Here is a 17,592-nt window from a genome sequence, read left to right as displayed (position 1 = left end):
TTACTTTGGAATATTCACTTCCATATGTAAGAGCCCTGACAAAAGAAGTAATCTTTTTATTCTTATTTTGCATGTGTGTAGGCATGCTTGGAAGTCATGGTTGACTTCTGATGACCTGAGCCCTAGTGGGGACTTAGACATTTGGAGAGGTGGCTTGATACAGCCTGCTTTTGTATTCCAGCCCTGGTATTCCTTGTAGGTGTCCCATCCAAATACCTGCCAGTGTCAGCCCTGCTCAGCTTCCAAGATCTGATGAGACTGGGCTTGCCTGGGCTATCCAGGTCAGGTCAAATAAACTATCTTAAGAACATAGTAGAAGAGCCCTGCTGGATCAGACCAGTGGTCTGTCTATTTCAGTATCTTGTTTTTACACAGCAACCAACCAGTTGCCCTGGAGAGTAAACAGATAGGGCACAGAGTCCAAGGCCTTCCCCTGATGCTGTCTTTGAGCACTGCTATTTAGGGGTAATTGCCTCTGAATGTAGCCATTGATAGACCTTAGGAGGTCATCTCAGAGTAGAAAGTGCTGTGACCACCAGGCTGAGCCATGTGGGTGACCGTAGTGGCCTGGCTGATAGCAACCATCCCATATCAGCTTGTACAGTCCACTTTTTCAGATCACTGCACTCATCCCTTACAGAAATCTCTACTCTCCATTTGCTCTGATCTGCGCAGGAAAGGCATCGCTCTAATCCATGGATGGCTCTTCCTTGTCTAGCATTCTTCCTTTTAACTCCTTCCAGGTCCTTCACATGGTCCGCAACGCCAAACTCGTGGGCCAGTCTATCATTGCCTACCTCCAGAAGAAGGGCTACCCTGAAGTTGCGCTGCATTTTGTGAAAGACGAGAAGACTCGCTTCAGCTTGGCTCTGGAATGTGGCAACATAGAGGTGAGATGCTGAACTCTGTGATGACCCTTCTCCCAAGGATGACTTCACTGTAGAACTTGGGAGCTAGGAAGGCTCTTCTTCTGGGCTTCCTGTGCCACACGTCTGGTGGCTCAGTGATAGAGCATCTGCTTGGTAAGCAGAAGGTCCAAGGTTCAATCCCTGGCATCTCCAACTAAAAGGGTCCAGGCAAATAGGCGTGAAAAATCTCAGCTTGAGATCCTGGAGAGTGCTGCCAGTCTGAGTAGACAGTACTGACTTTGATGGACTGAGGGTCTGATTCAGTAGAAGGCAGCTTCATATGTTCATCTGTAACTAGCAGACCATGCAGATATATGCCCAGTTTTCACTGCTTCCCAGTTTTAAAGAAACAAGAAAACTTAATCAAGTTTTCTCTGTAGAGTTGTCTAATAAGCGCAGAACACAGTGGGGTGGATCTGTTCCACTAATGGAAACAGTTTCCCCAACAGAAGAGTACCTCTTGAATCAGGAGGAAGCCTCCTTTTATGGGGGGGGGGGGAAGGTGCCATAGCTAGCCAAATGGAAATACAGAATCCAGGCCAAGTAGGAGGTGCTAATCTGGGAGGTTTTGCAGCATATGTGGGATGATCAGACAGTAAGCATAAAAACTTGCCTTGAAGGCCAGGAACTTGTCTGCCTTCGGTGGGCCACAGGTCATTAACAGAGCACATATTTTTTGCACACAGAACATCCCAAATTCAGTCCCCACTACCTTCAGCTAAAAGGACCCTGGGCAATCAGGGCTATGCAAAGAACCCTTTTCCAAGACCTTTGAGAGCCACTGCCAGTGAGAGGAGGCAGTGCTGGGCTTGACAGACCTACGGTCTATGTGATCAGAAGGCCACCTTTTCTAGCTGGTTCTCTGTGTCCTGTCAGATTGCACTGGAGGCAGCCAAGGCCCTGGACGATAAGAACTGCTGGGAGAAGCTGGGTGAAGTAGCCTTGCTTCAGGGCAACCACCAGATTGTGGAGATGTGCTACCAGCGCACCAAGAACTTCGACAAGCTCTCCTTCCTGTACCTGATCACAGGTAACCTGGAGAAGCTGCGCAAGATGATGAAGATAGGTGAGTTTCCTTGACAGGCAGCTTTGCTATCCTAAGCAAAGCTGTCATCATACAGCAGAAGCCTTAAAATGTATAAATTACACATGAATTGCACATCCCGGAACTGAGATTGTTAGGGGAATATCCAACCAGCTAGAGAGCTTCCACTTGGTGCACTTTTTTTCCGTAATAACCATGATAGTTTCAGAGGGTAGAGGTGTTGGTCTGCAGTTGTGAGTCCAGTAGTGCCTTAAACCAGCAAGAATCTCAGGGCAATATGCATTCAAGGGTTAAAGTTCCTTTTGTTGATCTCTGGGGAAGGGAGCTATACCCTGGAAGTCTGATCGGTCTTTAAAATGCAACTGGACTGAAATCTAGCTCTGATGATAGGCAGCAACATTTGAAAGCAGATAAAACTCCATTTTGGAACGTGGAAGTATTTCGTACCATAGTGCAAGCCCGGTTGGAAGTGAGATGGATTGTATACCTCTGGGAGCTGGCTGCCCTTTTGCACGCTTACATCCAGTGGAGGTGTGACTTGTCCAGGTGGCCTAAAGCATCTCGTGCTTTTGAAAATGGCTTGATAATGTTATAGTTTAGGAAGATAGCCCTGGCCTGAATAGCCCAGACTAGACAGATCTTGGAAGCTAAGCAGGGTGAGCCCCGCTTAGGGCTGGGATGGGAGACCACCCAGGAAGTCCAGGGTCGCTGTGCAGAGGCAGGCGATGGCAAACCACATCTGAATGTCTCCTGCCTTGAAACCCTACAGGGTTACCATAAGTCAGCTGGAACTTGACAGCCTTTCCCTGCAAAAGATAAGACAGGATTTAGATATTTTAAATCAGGAAGGGATAGCAGCTCCTAAGGATACAAATGTGGAGGGTGACTGACCTCTCTTTATCCTCTCTTGCAGCTGAGATCCGGAAGGACATGAGTGGCCATTACCAGAATGCCCTGTATCTTGGGGATGTAGCAGAGAGGGTGAGGATCCTGAAGAACTGCGGGCAGAGTGAGTAGCAGACCATCTCGGGCACCATTTTCCCAGCCATTATCTGTAACCCGATCCTTACCCAATCCAGTTCTCCAATTTCCTTCCCATCTGGAAGTGGCACATCCTATTGGTGAGGCGGCGCTTCCATAGAGAGTCTTTGTCATCCTAACCTAACCTTACCTTGCTTTTCTTCCGTCTGTTTTGCTTCTCTTAGAATCCTTGGCCTATCTCACAGCCGCAACCCATGGCTTGGATGAGGAAGCTGAGAGCCTGAAAGAGACCTTTGACCCAGAAAAGGAAACGGTTAGTGAAGAGTGCAGACAGACCAGTTCTGATTGACAGTCCTTTTCTTTTTTCCTTGTTACTTCTTTTGAGAAAGGCTGAGCACCTACTGGTGGCTAGTTTTAGGGCTTGCATGTTGAGTCATCAGTGGCCTACTAGAAGTTGTATTATGCAAGAGGTGTCATGGCAGGCTTTGCCCAGTGGCAAAAATACACAGGCTAGGAAAATTGCATGCTCTGCTTTTTCTTTTTCCTCGTTCGAGAAATGGGAGATTCCTCCATAAGCCCATGCAATATCAAAAAAGATGTCTGGGGCAGAAGTAGTAGCACTCCAGTTTGTTCATGCACCACTTCAGATTTCCAGCACCAGTGTGTGAAAGTATCATGCTGGTGGAGTGTTGCTAACTATGAGTCATGATACAAGTGACAGTCAAAGGAGTGGTGAAAGAATGGTGCCCCATTCTCCGGTTTAACTGCCCTTGCTGTCAGGGGGACAGAGAAGGAAGGCAAGTCCTGTGCCCAGAAATGTGGAATTTACAGCCAGAGGGCGTAGTGATGGCCAGAGGCCGCCTTAAAGGAGGAGGATAGGTCCATCATTGGTTATTAGCCATGTTGACTGAAGGGAATCCCCATGTCAGCTTCTGAACCCCAGAGCCAGGAGGCAGCATCAGGGATAGGCCTCAGCCTCTATGCCCTGTTTCTGGACCTCAAGAGGAACTGGTTGGCCACTGTGCAAGATAAGTTCTTCTTATGTTAACCCACCCTGCTTGTGTGAGGGAATTCATTCTGACCTGTGTCTGGAGAGAAGTGTTTGAAGGCTTTTCACTTCCTCTTGCCCAGATTCCAGACATCGACCCCAATGCCAAGTTGCTCCAGCCATCTGCTCCCATCATGCCTCTGGACACCAACTGGCCCCTGCTCACTGTCTCCAAGGGTTTCTTTGAAGGAACAATTGCCAGCAAAGGTAAGGGGGCGACAGTCCTCATCACTGACCCTCTTCCTCATCAGGGTTCAAGGAGAGGAGGCAGGGGCTCAGCGGGGTCTGCTGGTCACCCAGAATGGCTGCCTGCTGCAGGAGTGGGCTTGGGGGGAGGGCATTGTTGGAATGAAATTGGGAGGAGGAGAAGGCAGTGACAGCATTGGCAAAGGGCCTTCAGTTCAAGCCAAGATGGAATTCATCCTTTATATTGTTGGCCCCTCAACTGTCTCTGATATGCAGAGGTGTCCTCCATAGAGTTAGGCAGAGGCTTTCTTTGGCTGTTTTATATGAGATTCTTGCTAGGCATCCAACCTGTGCCTTCAGCACACAAAAGCGTGTGCTTTACTGCTGACCTGTGCTGCTCCCATGGTGCCACAGAGCAGCTTGAGGCCACTGGGCCATCTAATCCAATACTATCAGGCCTTTTGGGGGGTGGTCTCAGTGTGAGGTCTTTCCCAGCCCCCCCTCTTTGTAGTCTTTAACTGGGGATGCTGAGGCCTTTTGCACACCAAGCACACGCTTCATCCCTTTTCTTTGTCTCTTCCTGGGGCTCTGAAGGGACTAGAACCCATTCCCATTGATGGATACCACGCAGTCACCAGCTGCTGGAGAATCCCAGAAACAAAGACCTTAAATGCTTCCCAGAAAGACCAAGATGGGTAGCTATGTTAAGTCTGCGTGTAGCAGCGGCTGCAGGAGTCCAGCAGTGCCTTAAAGACTAACAAACATTTGTGGCAGGGGAGGAGCTTTCATGAGCCACTGCTCACTTCTTCAGATAACCAGCGAACTTCTCCACCCTTAAACAGGTAAAGGAGGTGCATTGGCAGCTGATATCGATATTGACACCGTGGGCACTGAAGGCTGGGGAGAAGATGCTGAGCTGCAGCTGGATGAAGGTGAGAGCCCAGCAGCCATTCAGTGTATCAGCAGCCTCTGTGCCAGAGCTTGGAATCCTTGATGCAGTAAATAAATCTCTGCTGGGATTGAGTTTTCCGCACCAGGGCTCCTGTCTTAAAAAAGAATGCTTGTCACAAAGCAGAGTGCATGTGCATTGTGTGTTTCTCTCCACTCTAAGCAGCTCCGCATACATATCTAGGGTCAGGAAGGAAGGCTTTCTGCTCCAGAGGGCATGGCTTTTAAGAATACTTGAACAACCACTCAGCCCATATTTCAGAAACTCCAAGGACTGCAGAGAGGGTGGGGGAGAGGGAGAGAGAGAAAATAGGCATTCATTATTGATCATGTTTATACTGCTTTGGGCTTGCATATTCTGGTACAAGCTGAAAATTAAATTGGATACCTGCATTGCATTGTGACAGTGGAAGGGCAGATAGATGCAGGTACGAATGCATGGAATGTTCATAAACATTCAGCGAGTCCTGAGTTTTTATTATGTATTTAAAATGTTTTTGTGCTGCCTTTTCAGGATTTCCAAGGCAGGGAACAATAAAACATTTCAGCAACATTTAAAATGATAAAACAACATTTAAAATGATAAAATAATTCAATAAATACTCATAAACATGCAACACCAGAACCAGGGAGAAGACCCAATAATCATCACTGTTGGGGCTATGCCAAAAAAAGTCTTTCACTAGTAGAAGACATCGATTTAGGGAGACAGACAAATCTTCATGGGGAGGGAGTTCTAAAGATTTGGTGCCACAACTAAGAAAGTGTTTCCTTGGGATGCCACCCCTTAACCTCAGATGGTGGGACAACCAAAGCAGTTGAAATGTTTGCAGTCTAACTTCTGTGCAAGATGAAGGAGAAGGGAAATTTAAAAAAAAAACTTTCATTCTATTTTTTAATTGTGGCGACTAATCTGTCTCTTGGTCTTAGAGTTTAAAAGGGCTTTTTAAAAGAAATTGCTTTGAATTTGTGCTGTTTTTGTTGTCTGGCAGTAGATAACCACCAGTTCTGATTGCAGGCATGCATGCTCCCCAGCCTGTTGCCTCCGTTCTGAGCTGTGGTCTGTCCTCACTTATTTTTCAGATGGCTTTGTAGATGCCGGGGAAGGCTTTGGAGACGAAGCCATGGCTAAAGGACAAGAAGAAGGTGGTGGATGGGAAGTTGAAGAGGACCTGGATCTCCCACCTGAGCTGGTAATCTTGTTGGAAGCCCTAATGAACATACGGGATTCCCTACCACAAGAGATGCAAGTGGCCAGTGGCTCTTTTAAAAGACACAACTCCATAGGAAGCTGCCTTAGGCTGTGGCCAACCCCAGGCTCTTACTCTAGCAAGCACAAGACTCTTCCCAGCCCTGCTTCCCTAGATCCTTGCAACTGCAGATGCCCAGAACTGAGGCTGGATGCCTTATAGAAGGTCCACACATGGAAAGACTGTGCGTGTGAAAGCATGGCTATCCTGCATCCTCCCAGGCTTCCTCGGGAGGTGGTGGGCTCTCCTTCCTTGTATTCCTCAGTGGAACTGGCTTCCTCAGAAGGTGGTGGGCTCTCCTTCCTTGGAGGTTTTTAAACAGAGGCTAGATGGCCATCTGACAGCAATGAAGATCCTGTGAATTTAGGGTGGAAGTGTTTGTGAGTTTCCTGCATTGTGCAGGGGGTTGGATTAGATGACCCTGGAGGTCCCTTCCAACTCTGTGATTCTATGGCAGCCTGAAATGCTTCTTCTGATGGATGAAGGACTTTCAGGAACAGCAGGAATTGGAGGGCTCCTGCAGGAAGGTGGAATTGTTAACAGTGAGTATAATACCAGAAAGCAAATGTAAAATATCAGAAAATTCAGCCATACCACAAATAGCGAGACCAGTACCTAGGACATCATTTATGAAGACCTTATTTCTGAGGGTTGGAGTGGACGCCTCGAAAGACGCTTTGACTCTTTGGACTGTGTAAATTTATTTGCTAGATTGCATCTCGCTATTTGTGCTGTCGTTGACTTTTTCTGATATTTTTGTATTTACTTTCTGGTATTATAGTCATTGTTAATTTTTTTTGTCTCCCACGGTGCTTTGCTGTCTTGCTTGTGCTATTTTAGACGGTGGTCTCTCATTACTGCTTATCTCTTGAAGGGTGGAATTGGCAAAAACCACCCCTCCGCTCACATGCACAGATATGGTCAACTGAATCCAAGTCTAGATCTGATGTCCTTCATTTGCAAAGCAGGAGCACTACCACTGAGTGAAAGACTCTCAGTTGGATGTGGTGCTGCCCCCAAGTCAGACTGTTGGTCTCTCGAGAGCTATATTGTTCGTTCAGAGGATCAGGAGCTCTTGAACTCAAGCAGAGAAGAGTCTCAGTCTTGCTCCTCTAGCTCTCGGCTTGACTTCGCGAACGAAGATTTAAGAAAGGTGCAGTAGTCCGCGTCTGCTGCAGGCTCGCTGGTGGCTGACAAGACCAATGCGGGACAGGCAGGTCCAGCCACAGTGGCTGCAGGGAAAAGTCTAGCTACCAACATCAGAAATAGCTATCATGGGATGCTTGCCCTAAGTTTATCCTTGGGGTAAGAAATAAGGCATAAAGCCAGTCCAGCAATGCTGACCTGCTGCAATTTGTTCTGCTCCTCTTATTTTGCCTAATAGTTGCCTTCTTTGTGATTTCCCCCCCTCCCCCTCCTAGGATGTCCCTGCTGGTCCTGCAGGAGGAGCAGAGGATGGCTTCTTTGTACCCCCCACCAAAGGCACCAGCCCTGCCCAGGTAGGAGGACACATGTGTGGGTATGGTATCTTTAACATACAGGTTGGGAAGCAAAAGGGGGGGGCGGGCTTCAGCTAGCTGTTCAGAGAGCGGAGAAAAGGGGTGGGGCAGAGAAAGCGGTTGGAGGCAGACGCTCAAAGGGACAGAGAGTGATTAAAATGTGGCATTTGCTGCCAAAGGATGTAGTGATAGCTGCAGGAATAAACAGCTTTAAAAGGCAACCTGAGTTCAATCCCAGCGGAAGCTGGTTCAGGTAGCCGGCTCCAGGTTGACTCAGCCTTCCATTCTTCCGAGGTTGGTAAAATGAGTACCCAGCTTGCTGGAGGGGAAGTGTAGATGACTGGGGAAGGCAATGGCAAACCACCCCGTAAAAGGTCTGCCGTGAAAACATAAAAGCGACGTCACCCGAGTCGAAAACGACTGGTGCTTGCACAAGGGACTACCTTTACCTTTTTAGACGGATTAATGGAGGATAGGTCTATCAGTGGCTACTGGTAACTGAAGGGAACATCCACATTGAGGCACTAAACCTCTGTATCCCAGTGTCAGGAGGCAACAGCAGGGGAAGGCCTCGGCCTCTAAGCCATGTTGTTGGCCGTGGTTGGCCATTGTGTCAGACAGGATGCTGGACTAGATGAACTATTAGTCTGATCCAACAGGGCACTTCTTATGTGTGTTCATTTCCAAAATCTGGGGTGTGCCGCTCCAAGCTCTTGGAACAGCTAATAGCCAGTAACAAGCAACTGAGAAGGCTGCTAAAAAGGGAAGTAGCTAAGGCAACCTATCAGCATGTTACTACCTTCCAAAGCCTAATGGGACCTCTTTGCCAGGCTCACAAAACTGCCCGTGGCAAGAAGACTCACATGGATGCCTCTGCTGGGGCTCGAGTCCAGTCTCACTACAGGTCAAGATGGCATTGTGGAGAACTGCTGCCTGACTTCAGATTCTACGGTTCTAACAGACCCCTCCTCTTCCCTTAGGTTTGGTGTAACAATTCCCAGTTGCCAGTCGATCACGTCTTGGCTGGCTCTTTCGAGACAGCCATGAGGGTAAGTTCCCTGCGGAGGGTTTTCTATGCTGGGTTGGGGGGAAGATTGTTCGGCTTCATCACTAAAGATTGGCTGTTTCCATCTCATAAAGATGTTGCCTTTCCTTCTGAGGTGCAAAGCATCTTGTTTAGGTCATCTTTGTCAGTCTGTTGTGTCTTCCAACTGTCTACGTGAGTCAGGGCCTCGTTTGTAGTGGCACCAAAGGTGTGGAACTCCCTTCATAGGGAATTTTGCCTTGCCTTTCCTCACTGGTGTTTTGGCATTGGCTTAAATCTGCTTTAGTATACAAAATTTTATGAATGGTCATAAGAAGTTTCTTTATATTTGCTGCTTATTTTCTGCATTGGCTTTTGTGCTCTAAGATCTATCCTGGGTGTCTGGACTTGGGCAGTATCACATTAGAAAAAAAAATTTATGATGAAGGCAAAAGGCAACTTAAGAGCAGCTTAAAGCATGCCACAGGCTAATGGATCTAGATTTTGACCAATTTCACACTAGACCTTTAATCCTGGTTTAGCCCTGTGCCCAAGCTGACATTCTACACTAAAATCATAAAATCATAGAGTTGGTTTCTATTATTCTAGTGTAGAATGTCAGTTTGGGCACAGGACTAAACCAGGATTAAAAGTCTAGTGCGAAATTGGTCTTTGAGTCCAGTAGCACTTTAGAGACAAAGATTTCAAGGCATAAGCTTTCAAGAGTCAATGCTCCATTAGGTACCTAACAAAAGTAGCTCTGACTCTTGAACACTTATGCCCTGGAAATGGTGTCCTTGGACCAAAACAGCTTCCCTCCTGAAACTAACAAGATAATGAAGGGATGTGCCTTACAGAGCTGATTTTGGGCAGGGACTTCCTCCAGTTGTTTCTCATCCTGCTCCTTTCCACTCCCTCCCTCCCTTCTTCCTCTCCAGCTTCTCCATGACCAGGTGGGAGTGACCACCTTTGCCCCCTACAAGCAGCTTTTTCTACAGACCTACGCACGGGGCCGCACCATGTACCAGGCCTTGCCCAGCTTGCCTTCCATGTACGGATACCCTCACCGCAACTGGTAAGCAGCAAGCAGGACTCCCTGTTGCTTCCCCTGCAGCAGCTGATCTTGACCTCGCCATTATTCGTCTGTTGCCAATGTGTAATCTGAAAGGAAGAAACGTGGCCTTGAATTTCTGGCTTGACATCCTTCCTCGAGTTCTTCTTTGGCAGGAATCCAGCAGTCTGCTGTTTCGTTGGCGGGCCCCAATGTAGAATCTGGTGGAGCGTCTAGAGAGTCACAGCATTGGACCATCTAGCCTGGTGTTGTCTTCTCTGGCTTGTAGCAGCTCTCCCAGAGTTCTTTTCCAGTCCAGCTGAGCTCCCTTTAATGGAAGATGTTGGGACTTTCTGCTGGCAAAGCATTGGCCTGCAACTCACACGAAACTGCATTATACTGAATCAGACCCTTGGCCCATCAAAATCAGTATTGTCTACTCAGGCCAGCAGCAGCTCTCCAGGGTCTCAAGCAGAGGTCTTTCACATCATCTACTGCCTGGTCCTTTTAAATAGGGATACTGGGGATTGAACCTGCATGCCAAGCAGGTGCTCTGCCACTGAGCCGTGACCCTTGCCCATATAGTCATTTCCAAGGACAGTGTTTCTCAGTGCAGGTTAAGTTGCATACGTGTGTTTGCCAGAGAACTCTTCCCCTTCTGAGGTTAAAGACTAGATGCCTCGTGTTTAATCGGATGAACACAACAGCTTGAGTTGGTCATCCTCCTCTTTGTATGGGTATTTTCCCACCTGCATGGAGTTACCTTGCATTCAGAACTAAATATTAGGGCGAGGTGGTGGCTGAGTGGTGGAGCAGTTGTTTAGCATGCAGGAGGTCCCAGGTTCAATCCCCAGCATCTCCAATTAAAAAGGATCAATAAGGAGGGCACGAGAGAGTCCACCTGAGACTTCAGAGGCACTGCAAGTATGCGTCAACAAGACCGGCCTTGATGAACCAAGAGTCATGTTTAAGTGGTGGGAGGCATGAATTAGAAGGATGGAAGAGGCGTCTCTCTAGAGCCACCAGCTGGTTTCAGAGCCTGGTTTCCAGTGGTTACAATTGGGGGATGGTTCTCACCCATCTGCCTGGACTGACCTGCTCATAACCCATCTGCCTGGCTGACCTGCTCATAACCTCCGTTCAGGGCCCTTCTAGCAGTGTTTAAAGCAAAGTGCATTTATCATGCTTCAGAAAAAGTCCATTGTAAGTCTTCAAAGAACAGTTTTACTCCCTTAAAATAACTTTTCAAAACAAAAAATAACCTAGTTATTGTGGCACAAAGAATGTATCTTGTATTTTATCCTACCCTTCCTCCTAAGCAGCTGTGGGAGCATATATACTTAAAGGGCTTTTTTTGAGCAGCAATGAGCAGAATCACAGTTCCGGCTAGCTTGGCATCAGGGGTTGTGACCTAATATGCAAATATGTCTTTGCTGGGCTTTTTCTACAAAAAAATCCCTGTATACTTGTGTGCAATGTATAGTTTGCTCTTTTTTTGTCTAGCCACTGGCAGCTTTCAGCTGGTGGTTGGTCATCTTGGCACCGTTTAAAATAAGCGATCTCTTCTGCTAACTGCGGTATCTTTCCCCAATGTGAGGAGCCTTCCTCTGGTGCATACATCTTTGCCCCCAGGGAAAGCTAGTGCCATTAACAGAAAAGCCCTCCAGGAGCCACAGCAGCTGCTGCTTGTGAGTGGCCCTTTCCCGGAGCCCAATCTCTTGCTCAGCTTCTCCCATACCAAAGACAGTGATAGGTCCTCCCTGCCTCGAATAAAAAGGACCACTGCTCTCTTGGAGCCATGACTTCTGTCTTCTACCTGGCACAATCTGGAACTGCACCCTGGAACTCCAAACTGGCACAACCTGGAACTGCACCCCAGACAGACAGGAATACCAGTCTTCTGTCAAAGTATTCTGTCACTGAGAGTCTTTGCTGAGAAATCTGAGAAGCTTCCCCTTGTAAAATTGGTTGCGGTTGATTTCTCCAGCCCGGCTAATGGTGGGTACAGCTGGCAAGGCACCCTCCGGAGAAACACCGAGGCCTGAACGTGGTTGCTGCAAGTCAGTTCTCATGTAGTCTCTCTACACTGTCTGCCCACCCCTTCCAGGAAGGATGCCGGGCTGAAAAACGCCCTCCCAGCGGTTGGCCTGAAGCTGAACGACTTGATCCAGCGCCTGCAGCTGTGCTACCAGCTCACTACCGCCGGCAAGTTTGAGGAGGCGGTGGAGAAGTTTCGCTCCATTCTCTTGAGTGTGCCTCTACTCGTGGTGGACAACAAACAAGAGATTGCTGAGGTGAGCTCTGCGTCTCTTATGTTCCTTGCCCAAAGTAGGATCAACCCCACTTTTAAAAAATGAGTTCCAGCACCCAGCATCCGTACAGATAGAGAAATGTCGTCAGGTATTAGAAGCCAAAAGTCTTGCATAAGATGAGCTGTGAGGTTCAGCCCGCATGTGCTGTATCAAGCACACCCAATAATGTGCCTGCCGTTTCAATAAATTAAGCAAGTTACATTGGCACATAACTGCGTGCTTTTAGAATTGCCAGTAAATAGGGGGTGGTGGTTAGTTGGCTTTGAATTCTGATCTATATACACTTTCCTATGAGAAACTAATTTGAAACAGAAAACCATCTCTTACTTTTTAGATCATGCATGCATTTGTCACAGCAGGGATGTTCTTGAAAGAGGCATTCCACCATCTTTCTTCCACAGGAGGGAATGCCTCTTCTAAAACAGTGCTCTCCACTTGCAATTTTTTGAACATAGTTAAATTAAAAATAATAAAAAATTGCTGTTGGATGCAGGCTGATCTTTAATGTTTTTAATAGTCTAGCCAATTACCTTGCTGATTACCTTACTAGAACCAGTTTGACATTAAGAGTGGGGAACTGTAGTCTGGAAAACCGTGTTGGGTTCCCCACTACTCATCTACATGAAGCCTACTGGGTGACCTTGGGCCAGTCACTGTTCTGTCACTCAGCCCCACCTACCTCAGAAGGTGCCTGTTGTCAGGAGAGAAGGGGAGGTGATCATAAGCCACTTTTAAGACCCTTCGGGATAGAGAAAAGCAGATAAAAATCAACTTTTTCTTCTGCCACTGCTATTACACACACTCTTGCTTAACTCTCCTTGCAGTACTTTCTGAAGTTTCACAGCTCAGAATGTTTAAGCCTGCATGGTTGTGAGGTTGAGGTGCTGGAGTAGGATCTAGGAGAGGTTAAAATCCCCCGTGGAAGCTTGCTGGGTGATCTCAGGCCAGACATGCACAGCAGCCTAACCAACCTCAAAAGGTGGTTGCAAGGAGAAAATAGTTAAGGGGAGAATGCTGGAAGCCACTCTGCGTCTCCATTGGGGAGGAAAGTGGGGTATAAATGAAGTAAATTAAAAAGAATTATCTCTGCTCTCCTAAGGACTATCAACTTGCTTCTGCAATGCACTGTCTTCCAGTAGTCTCATCTTTTATTTTCCTTTTGTTGTTGTTTTGAAATTGCAGGCCCAGCAGTTGATTGCCATCTGTCGAGAATATATTGTGGGGCTGTCGATGGAAGTGGAGAGGAAGAAACTGCCTAAGGAGACCCTGGAACAGCAGAAACGCATCTGTGAGGTCGGCCACTCCCCTCCATTACCTCCTTGGCCCCGCTACAAGGGATTGTGGGAGGGAACAGGCTGAGTCCAGTCTTAGACCTTCAGTATTGACCAAAGGGGTAAGGGCAATCCTGGTGCTTGTCCAAATATATTCTGGCCCTTTGTGGCGCATTTACCAGAGCCTGCACCTGTGTCCTCAGCCAGGGGTGAGCTGACTCACTCCTGTCACCTAGTTTTTAAAAACTCAACTCTCCCTGGCTCACCAAACACATGCCACGCTTACAAAGTAATTAAAAACAGGCCAGTGATTCCTGTTTAAACTATTCCCATGTCTGCATTCTTGTTTTGAGAGCACCGGTGAACCAGACCAAAGGCCATCTAGCCCAGGGGTATCGAACTCATTTGTTATGAGGGCCGGGTCTGACATAAACAAGACCTTGTCGGGCCAGGCCATGTGTGTCATAAAATGTAATGCCAGGTAGTGGAGACATAAACTTTATAAAGGACACAGACAAACACAAAGTTTTTGTATTTCTCCTGTGTGATTGAGGGAACTGAACAAAGGAAGCTCTGGCTCTTTCCCTCCCTCCCCAGGGGATGAGGAGGGGGTGGAGCTACAGCCAATAGAAGGAAAAGGTTGGCTCAGTAGCTGTGCTGTGTGATTGAGAGAGCCTGGCAAAGCAAGCTCTCCCTCCCCTTCCTCTCCACGGGAGAAGCCTCATTCAATGGAGAAAATAGAGGATTTGCTGTATAGCTCCTGTGCAATTGAATAAGCCTGGCAAAGCAAGCTGTGATGCAGAAGGAAGCAGACTTGCTCACAGGCCTGATAGGAACCCTCTGGGGGCCTGATCCAGCCCCCGGGCCACACGTTTGACATCCCTGATCTAGCCTGACATCTTTTGCAGAAATTCCTTTAGGCAGTAGGTGATCCCCAGGTAATTGGCCAGTGGCTCCTCTTTGGGACTATGGACTTTTTCTTCCCTTTTCTGCACTAAAGAAACAGTGATGGCTGGGACTGAAGCACCAAGGGCAGGTTGATAGTAGTCCTCGGGGGACTCTGGTGGGCTGCTCTCTCTCCCATCTCCTTCCAAGTGTTTGAATTGGGAGAGATCCTGTTGAGTGTCTCCTTTCTCCCTGGTGCAGCTTGCCAGCTGAAAGCAAACTCTCTGGAATTGTGTTCTTCCTCCCCTGACAGATGGCCGCCTACTTCACCCACTCCAGCCTGCAGCCCGTCCACATGATCTTGGTACTGCGGACCGCCCTGAACCTCTTCTTCAAGCTCAAGAACTTCAAGACGGCAGCCACCTTTGCTCGCCGCCTCCTGGAGCTCGGCCCCAAGCCTGAAGTAGCCCAGCAGGTGAGCAGCCTTAGGGGGATGGGAGCATTGCCTGAAAAGACTATGAGCAGGGTGGTAGCCAGAATCCCACTCTTGATGGCAGATCAAGTGCTATGCTTTAAAACACACCAGGGTGCTTGTTCTCTGGAGAATGGAAAAGATCTGCCTGGAAACTAGGGGGGGTCAGGTATGGCTCCAAGGCCTTTTGCTGCCCTCTTCCTGTACCACCCAGTTTAGTGTAGTGGTTAAGTGCGTGGACTCTTATCTGGGAGAACCAATTTGATTCCCCACTCCTCCTCCACTTGCAGCTGCTGGAATGGCCTTGGGTCAGCCATAGCTCTCGCAGGAGTTGTCCTTGAAGGGGCAGCTGCTGTGAGAGCCCTCTCAGCCCCACCCTTCAGAGAGAAGGGCGGGGTATAAATCTGCAGTGTTCTTCACCCAAGGCACCTTGTCAAGTCAGCCTCTGCAATGCCACCTTGGACATGGTATAAGTAGCATGGGTTCAGAAGATGACACATCACCTACTTCTCCATCACTTCCCTGTACCAGTTTGACACTCTAAGGAGTTGCCCAGGCAGTTAACCACCCCTGAGAGCACAAAACCCTAAAGTCAGCTGGAGTCTCCTGGACTGGGCCAGCCTGAACCATTAGCTTGGCTCTGAAATATCCTTCAAGCCCTTAATAACAAGCAAGAAAGCTCCCCTGCAGGAGAGCAGGGAATGACATTTTCCATCCTTCACACTCCCCAAGAGCCACCAGCTCTGGAAGGAATCTGCATCTCAGTAGTTTAAGTACATACATAATGCTCTCCTAAGCGGAACTGATGTTGGAAAGTGCCATCGTTGCAGCTGATTTACAGCAATCACATAAGGTTTTCAAGATGAGACAAGCAGAGGTGGTTGGCCATGGCCTGCTTTCTGCACAGCAACCCTGGAATGCTTTGGAGGTCTTCCATCATAAGAACATAAGAGAAGCCATGTTGGATCAGGCCAATGGCCCATCCAGTCCAACACTCTGTGTCACACAGTGGCCAAAAATTTATATATATATATATATATTTACACACACACACACACTGTGGCTAATAGCCACTGATGGACCTCTGCTCCATATTTTTATCTAAACCCCTCTTGAAGGTGGCCATGCTTGTGGCCGCCACCACCTCCTGTGGCAGTGAATTCCACACGTTAATCACCCTTTGGGTGAAGAAGTACTTCCTTTTATCCGTTTTAACCTGTCTGCTCAGCAATTTCATCGAATGCCCACGAGTTCTTGTATTGTGAGAAAGGGAGAAAAGTACCTCTTTCTCTACTTTCTCCATCCCATGCATTATCTTGTAAACCTCTATCTTGTAAGCCATCTAAGTACTAACCATAGCCAACCCTGCTTATCCAAGATCCGATGAGAAGAAAACTGCAGATTTATACCCCACCCTTCTCTCTGCATCAGAGACTCAGAGCAGCTTACAATCTCCTTTATCTTCTTCCCCCACAAGACACCCTGTGAGGTGGGTGGGGCTGAGAGGGCTCTCCCAGCAGCTGCACTTTCAAGGACAACCTCTGCCAGAGCTATGGCTGACCCTAGGCCATTCCAGCAGCTGCAAGTGGAGGAGTGGGGAATCAAACCCAGTTCTCCCAGATAAGAGTCCACACACTTAACCACTACACCAAACTGAGTTAAACAGGGTTACACCATTCTAAATCCATTGAAGCCAACGGGTTTAGGCTTAGGAGGATGACACTGTTGGTTGCTGCAAAGAGATTCAGACTCTTTGTTTTAGAATGTTACGTTCCTCTCCCTAATCCAGCACTCTTTGCAAAGAATCTCAGCAGCCAGCAGGAGATCCCCAGGAGGTATTTTCCCTCAAGGACAGATATCTTTTACCAAAGGCTTTTAGCTGCAGTAGGTAAAGTGAAGATTCACAGATGTATTGTACCTCTGACTGGCAGATGTGGAGAAATTGGCAAGGAAACACGTCTTCACGCTCTCTTCATCTTCCTGGAGCATCTCTCTCATTCACTCATTTGGGTTTCTGAGCAGGATGAGGAATCTTAATAGCATGATGTGTAGCACACCCCCAAAGAAGAAATCTTCTTGAAAATGGACACTCCAGCTAGACAGAATGGTGGCCAAAAAGCAAGGCATTTGCCAAGTGGCATATGTGTTATCTGTACAGAGTTGGTGGGGAGCAGAGGAGATGACTTGTTCCCCTATTAAGGCTGAAGAGGTCAAGAAACAGGCCACCTTCCAGCTTGTTGTTCACATCTCACCTGTCCCACCCACCCTTGCAATTCTTCAGTTTCCTTTTTCTTCCCTCTTCTCAGACACGCAAAATCCTAACCGCATGTGAGAAGAACCCCACCGACGCCTACCAGCTCAACTATGATATGCACAATCCCTTTGACATCTGTGCTGCCTCCTATCGGCCCATCTACCGGGGCAAGCCAGTGGAGAAGTGCCCGCTCAGCGGGGCCTGTTACTTTCCCGAGTTCCACGGTCAGATCTGCAGAGTCACAACTGTAAGTACCACCTGTTTCACTCCTCCTTGGACCAGTCTTCACCCTTGGTAGTTACCCATTTGGCATTCTTCCTCATGGCATCTGTGAGCCTAGGCCAAAGAGGATGCTTGCATGTAGCAACTTAATACGGTGTTTCAAGATAGGCTAGTGTAGGCCGTGTCTGCAAAGGAAGCAGATAGGATTAGGCTGTGCCATTTCCCTGGAGATGGGG

General features: G+C 48.0%; 1 protein-coding gene across 1 annotated transcript in view; it reads left to right on the top strand.

Annotated features, from left to right (window-relative positions):
* The window catches only part of COPA (COPI coat complex subunit alpha), a 56,398-nt gene that overhangs the window by 36,637 nt on the left and 2,169 nt on the right, over nt 1-17,592 (top strand). The window contains exons 19-32 of the mRNA XM_060253581.1: nt 744-890; nt 1,785-1,974; nt 2,867-2,962; nt 3,159-3,247; nt 4,066-4,189; nt 5,011-5,100; nt 6,200-6,309; nt 7,788-7,865; nt 8,846-8,914; nt 9,828-9,964; nt 12,048-12,234; nt 13,435-13,545; nt 14,722-14,883; nt 17,187-17,381. Coding sequence (XP_060109564.1) covers nt 744-890; nt 1,785-1,974; nt 2,867-2,962; nt 3,159-3,247; nt 4,066-4,189; nt 5,011-5,100; nt 6,200-6,309; nt 7,788-7,865; nt 8,846-8,914; nt 9,828-9,964; nt 12,048-12,234; nt 13,435-13,545; nt 14,722-14,883; nt 17,187-17,381 — 1,785 coding nt within the window. The remainder of the gene's footprint in view (nt 1-743; nt 891-1,784; nt 1,975-2,866; nt 2,963-3,158; nt 3,248-4,065; nt 4,190-5,010; nt 5,101-6,199; nt 6,310-7,787; nt 7,866-8,845; nt 8,915-9,827; nt 9,965-12,047; nt 12,235-13,434; nt 13,546-14,721; nt 14,884-17,186; nt 17,382-17,592) is intronic.

Source organism: Heteronotia binoei, chromosome 1, assembly GCF_032191835.1.
Source record: "Heteronotia binoei isolate CCM8104 ecotype False Entrance Well chromosome 1, APGP_CSIRO_Hbin_v1, whole genome shotgun sequence".
NCBI lineage: Eukaryota > Metazoa > Chordata > Lepidosauria > Squamata > Gekkonidae > Heteronotia > Heteronotia binoei.
The sequence above is the reverse complement of the archived record's forward strand: the minus strand, read 5'-3'. Positions and strand labels throughout refer to the sequence as shown.